Raw genomic sequence first — 6,323 nt, forward strand, 5'->3', positions numbered from 1 at the left:
GCATATGAGAGGAACTTACTTTTCCAAGAGGAGATCCTAGCCACAATCTTGTCAATTAGGGGTTTGCAATCATCAACCCTTAGCTTGGAAGAAATCATAGGTACACCAAGGTATTTAAATGGGAGAGTGCCAAACTCAATACCAAGGATTGATTTAAGATGTTCCGCTTCAGCATTATTGACTCCGGAGAGATAGATATTGCTCTTTGTTTGATTAGTTCTAAGTCCGGACCAAGAGTGAAAGCACTCTAATACCCCTTTTATCAGAGATATGGAATGCACATCCGCCCTACAAAAAATCATGAGGTCATCCGCAAAACATAAGTGAGTGATATTATTTTTCTTACACTTCCAATGATGGCTAAATTGAGCATTCTCCTTAAGTTCACTAAGCATGCAAGATAGCACCTCCATGGCAATGACAAAAAGGTGCAGAGAGAGAGGATCCCCCTGCCGTAATCCTCTAGCACTTTTGAAGAAGCCAACAAGTTCACCATTTAGGCCCACCGAATACATAGGACTAGTGATGCACGTCCTAATCCAATTTATGAATGTTTGCGGCATATCAATGGACACAAGGGCAGCAAGCAAGAAATCCCAATTTAAAGTGTCATAAGCCTTCATAATATCAATCTTTATGGCGCATTTCTTTCCATGAGTGTCCTTTTGGTAGTTGTGCATAAGCTCTTGGCATAAAAGGATGTTTTCACCAATGCTACGGCCTCCCACAAAGGCACCTTGAGCTTTGTTAATGAATTGCGGCAGAATGGCTTTGAGTCGGTTTGCCATGATTTTAGTGATGCATTTGTACAAAGTATTGCAACAAGCAATAGGCCTGAAATCCTTGCAAAAAGAAGGATTAGAAACTTTAGGAACAAGTGCAAGGATAGTACAATTTACCTCTTTTAAAAGGTGGCTTGTTTTGAAGAAGTGCTTAATGGCCTTTATAACATCATCCCCAACAATGTTCCATGCTGCCTTGAAGAAACATGCACCATATCCATCCGGACCCGGGGCCTTGTTATTATCCATGGCAAAAATGGTTTCTTTGATTTCCTCCGCTAAAATTTCTTTAATGAGCATATCCTTTTCCCCACTTCCAAGCCGGAATTTGATTATCTTTTTGAGCTGATCAAGGTTTAAATTTGAATGCTCCCTTACATTTAGGACAGATTTGAAGTGATCCACAAATTCCTCCTTTACTTCCTCCATGTTATTAACAAAAGTTCCATTCTCCCTTTGGATCCCATAGATAGAGTTTCTATTTCTTCTACCTTTGATGCTCTTGAAGAAGAATTTTGTGTTTTGATCACCTTCCTTAAGCCAATGAACTCTTGATTTTTGTCTAGCCAAAGATTCCTCAGCTAAAGAAAGGGATCTATAGGATTCTAAACTCATCTTCTCCTCTTGAGCAAGATCCTCATCCAAGGGGTTTATTCGGAGTAGTTCTTGGACGTTTTCAAGTTGCTTCCTAGCTTCTAACACTCTTTCGGAAATGTGGCCAAAGTATTCCTTATTGAATTTTTTTAACTCAACTTTCAGCTTTTTAAGTTTGCTTGTCACGTTGAACATGGGGCTGCTTTGTGCTTCTTGGTTCCAAACTTCAGCAACAATATTGAGAAAGTTTTCATGGTGTGTCCACATATTGTAGAATTTAAAAGGAACTTTTCTACAATCTTCTATGGTTCCAATTCTCACCAAACATGGAGAATGATCGGAAATGGAGGGGTTGAGGAAATGAGCCATGGCATTTGGGAATACATCCTTCCAAGAATCATTGATAAGAGCCCTATCAAGTTTACATGCAATCCTTCTTCCTCCTTCACTACGGTTACTCCAAGTTAGGAGATGGCCCATGAACCTTAGGTCATCCAATTCAGCTTCCCTCATGCAATTTTTAAGGTCTTCACAGTAGTAATTACCCCAAGGTGCCCCACCAATCTTTTCTAGAGGGTTCTTGATAGTGTTGAAATCTCCCATTATGATCCAAGGTGTATTTTGCATCATATGGGATTGATTTATGAGATTTCGCCAAAGAACCTTCCTCTCCATAGGATTATTGCTGCCATAGACTATTGTCAAGCCAATGCTAGAATTCTCCTTAACAAGCTTCACCTCACAATGTATATATTGACCATCATTCACAATAACATTGAGATTAATAGTGGCCTTATTCCAACCAATCAAAATTCTGCCTATAGAACCATCACTCATATTACTACAATGTTCCCAACCTTCCCAAATGCTAGAACATACTCTATTGACATTAGTGCTTCGTACTTTTGTTTCAAGAACAGCCATAATATCAATTTTATTTTGCAAAATGAAACTACTAACCTCCCTTTGCTTGATAGGAGCATTTAGGCCCCTAATGTTCCAGCCAGCTATATTAGTCATTTGAGAGAATTGATGGGGGAAGCATTTCGTTTTTGCCTCACCAATCTCCTCCGTTGCAATTTGCTAAGAGTATCACCCTTCTCCCTTTTGAAATCCACCTCATCAACCTTAATTTTGCCTCCAAAGTGGTTAATTGCTGGAGATTCACAAAGCTCTTGATCCGAATTTCCATCTTTTGTAAGAATTTCCTCCATCTGCTCCACACTTGATAGATCAGCCACTCTAGATATCACGGAACTGGAAGATGCACCATTCGTAGGTTCCAATCTATTTGAAGGGCCTAATTCCTCATGTGACTCATCTAACACGGCAGTCTCCCCTACATCTTGAGCTGCTGTCATTTCAATGTTTTCAATTGTGGCTAAGGCTACAAATTTGTTATTATTCATCTTCGCCATACTATTGTCAACTTTTTTCTTCCCCTCCTCTAGCTTCCTCCTAGGGATCATTAAGTTTAGTCTACCATTTCCATTGTTATTTCCAGCCGTATTTTGAATTTCAGAAGTTGCCATGCCTACATTTGCATCCGAGGCATCCTCCTTACTACTCACCTTTTTTCCTTTATACAAGCCATACTTTCCTTTTTCCGCTTCTCCTCTTTCCACTCTCCTTTTACACTCTTCATTTCCATGACCAAACATATTACACAGTTTGCATTTTAAAGGTTTCCATGCATATTCCAGCCGAATATCAACTCTTTCTTTTGATGGCAGTACAAGCTCCAATTTCTCCGGGAAATCATGGTTTACGTTAATCTCCACACAAATACGGGCAAACTCCAAACGACTCCCTTCCTCTGTAACAGAATCCACATAGAGGGGGCGACCTAAGACACTAGCAATATGGCTAAACCCCTTCAAGCTCCAATATTCCAGAGGTACTCCATAGAATTTTACCCACATTGCTATTTTCTTTATGTTTTCCGCTACCATTGAGAGATTCTTTTTCCATTTCCTAACAAAGAGGGGCTGCCCACCTATCATCCATGTCTCCTCTTCTAAGACTTTCATCATTCCTTCTTCATCCTTGAATTTCAGAAGATAGACTCCCATTCCAGTGGATATAAAATCAGTAAGCCCATAGTTGGACCAATGACGGATTGCATACCTTTTGACAAGGAGAAAAGACATTCTTCTTCCCATGAAAAAACCAATGGCACACTTCTCCCATCTCTTTGCACCTTCATCCGCAACTTCAAGAGGAGGGGAAATAGAGTACTTTCCTCCAGCAAGGATTTCTGAAGGAGGAAAGTACTCAAGCTTCAGGTTTGATACTTGTTTCTCCTTGAATAAATTATTCCAAGAGCGTTTAACTTCAGTAACCGGAGCTGAGGAAGAGGATGCTGGAAAAGTCTGTTCAGGAAGCTTTGTTGAGGAGAGATTAAGGGAGGAACCTTCAAAGCAAGACTCCTTGATGGAAATAAAAGAATCATTTCCAGCAGCATTCTTGGACAAGAGAGTAAGGCCATCATGATGTTTCATGCAAGAGGAAACGTGTGCCAAAGAGCTTTCCTTGTTTGACATAACTTCTCCCATGAGGAAAGCCAAAAATGGAAAGAAAACAGCCAAGGAAAGACAAGAGAGAAGGCACAGCAGTCAAGGACCTCCGAAATGGAAAAACCAGCTCTGAAGGAGAAAAGGTGGTCTGCTGTATACACCAAAATAGAAATAACACCACAGAAGAAAGAAAAACTTGAAATTTTGAATTTGAGTGGAAAAACAAGCAAACCGCCAAGAAGGAAAGAACAAAGAAACCTGGAAAACCAAGTTTATCAATGGTGAACAATAAACTAGAGAGAAAATGAAAGGGACAAAGATAAATGAAACGGAAATGAAAACTAAGGCAAAGAGAACAAGACAGAAAAAAAGCTACAAACTAGATTTATGAAGGATAATCGAAAAAGTGAAAACAAAGAGAGGACAGCCATGAATGGAGGATACCGGTGACCAAATGGGTCTCCGGGCTAGAGGTTAGTGCCGGAGGGGACACCAACCAATGGAGGAAGATGATGGTAGATTGAAAAGGTTATTAAAAAGGGGGTGAGATTCTAGAGAGAAGGGAGAGCATTTTCTCTCTTATCTTGCTTTGATTGAGGATGTTTTGTTTAGTTTGTTAATGTCTATTACAAATCTATGCTTACTATTGTTTTTCTTTGCTTTAAAATTCTTTTTATTACTTTCTTTGTTGGCTTATGTCTGTTGTTACCAATCACAACTCTATATTTTGTTTTTTCTTTTAACTTCTTTGTTGCTCATGTCTTTGTGTTGTTGATATGAATTGCATTAGTTTTTTTTCAATTATTTGTTTGAAATGATACTTCCTATTTGTTGTTTCCCTGCTATTATTTTTAATATACTTGTTTATCTTGTTATCAGTACTGCACAATATATGCCTTTTTTTAAAGTACCATGTATGAGTCAAGCTTATTGGTTTATTTATTTATTTTGTTTCATTCTTAGGGTTCATACAATATTACTACCTTGCTCTCTCTGAAATTTGTAATCAAGAGCTAGTTTATTTTTTTTGTTCCCTGTATCTACTTTTTTTCAATAGGTGAGAGTCGTTCTAGAACTAGTGACCATTCTCAAATTGGTGAGAATCATTCTAGGTTATCCATATTGTCCTCTCTAACATTCTCTTCCAACCTTTAAGTTATAATCCTTAAGCTCAATTGGACAAATTTCGCTTTTGGTGATCATAAGTTCTATTTGTTGTAACTTTTGACCTTGATAAGCATTTGCTAGGATACATGACCTATCCTACACCATTTATTCAAATACAATTAGTTATTTCTGTTGTTGAACCTACAATTGTTACAAAACCTAATCCTGAACATGCCTTATAAAAAAAACAAAAAATCAATTGTTGGTTAGTTAGCTTTTACCTTTTATATCTAAAATAATGTTTAGTATGATATCTAAGTATAACTTTGTAAATGAGATCTGGTTAGCCTTAGAAAGTGAGTTCACGTGTGAATCCAAGACCCAACTTATTCACATTATTAAAAGCCTCCTTCAAGGTACTAGGAAACATAACTTGAGCATTAACAAGTACATTTGCAAAATGAAAGACTATGCTAACATTTTAGCCTTAAGAGATCATAACATATCTGATAATGAGGCTATTACCTACATACTTGATGGGCTTAATTTTGACTATGACCCAATAGTTGCCAATATAACCATCAAACTTGAGTCAAAATATGACAAGTTAACGATCCAAGAAACTTAGTGTCTGTTATAGAAACATGAACTAAGATTAAAAAGATCTCTACACTCTCTGAATTCAAATGTTTCACTCGAGTTTTATGAAGGAACTGTTAACTCTGTTCACATTGTCATTCAACCAAAGAAAGTCACTCCTTCAACATATCTTACCAAAACAGAGTCTTATCAATAACTCCAAACTCAACCTCCTATCTCTCAGTCCCTTATTTCTTAATTTGAGAATTTATCAATACCCAACAATCCTTACTATCCTTAGCCTCAAGGTTACGAAAGCAACACTTTTTAACCCAATACTTATTACTCTCAGTTTCAAACAAACAAAAACGCATATGGAAATCAATTTCAATATTCTCCCAATAATACTGGAGGTAGAGGCAGAGGATATGGAAGAGGAAAAGTAATATGCCAAGTCTGTAACAAGCCTAGTTATATGGCTCTACAATGCTACCATAGGTATAGTTCTAACTATCATTATCAAAATGTCACACCTTAATTTTACGCTGGACAACTTAGAGCTCCCTCAAGACTACCCACCTATAACAATGTCCCAACATCACACCATTCTACGCCATCTCATCTAGATCTATTTAGGCCAAACGACTATTTCCCAGCCAAGGTTTGATGTTTTCTCAAGTTTCTACCTTTTAACTATGGAAACACCAAACACCCACCCATAGCCGGTTAGATTTAACAAAACCCT

General features: G+C 37.8%; 1 protein-coding gene across 1 annotated transcript; it reads right to left on the reverse strand.

Annotated features, from left to right (window-relative positions):
• Nucleotides 1-219: 219 nt before the first annotated feature.
• On the reverse strand, nucleotides 220-3,931 carry LOC123204805. Its single transcript, XM_044621601.1, has 3 exons — nucleotides 2,438-3,931; nucleotides 1,698-2,168; nucleotides 220-288 (listed from the first exon to the last, which is right to left on the reverse strand). The coding sequence occupies exons 1-3, from the start codon at nucleotides 3,929-3,931 to the stop codon at nucleotides 220-222; spliced, it is 2,034 nt and encodes a 677-aa protein (XP_044477536.1).
• Between the last annotated feature and the right edge of the window lie 2,392 nt (nucleotides 3,932-6,323).

This window comes from Mangifera indica, chromosome 20, assembly GCF_011075055.1.
Source record: "Mangifera indica cultivar Alphonso chromosome 20, CATAS_Mindica_2.1, whole genome shotgun sequence".
Classification (NCBI taxonomy): Eukaryota; Viridiplantae; Streptophyta; class Magnoliopsida; order Sapindales; family Anacardiaceae; genus Mangifera; species Mangifera indica.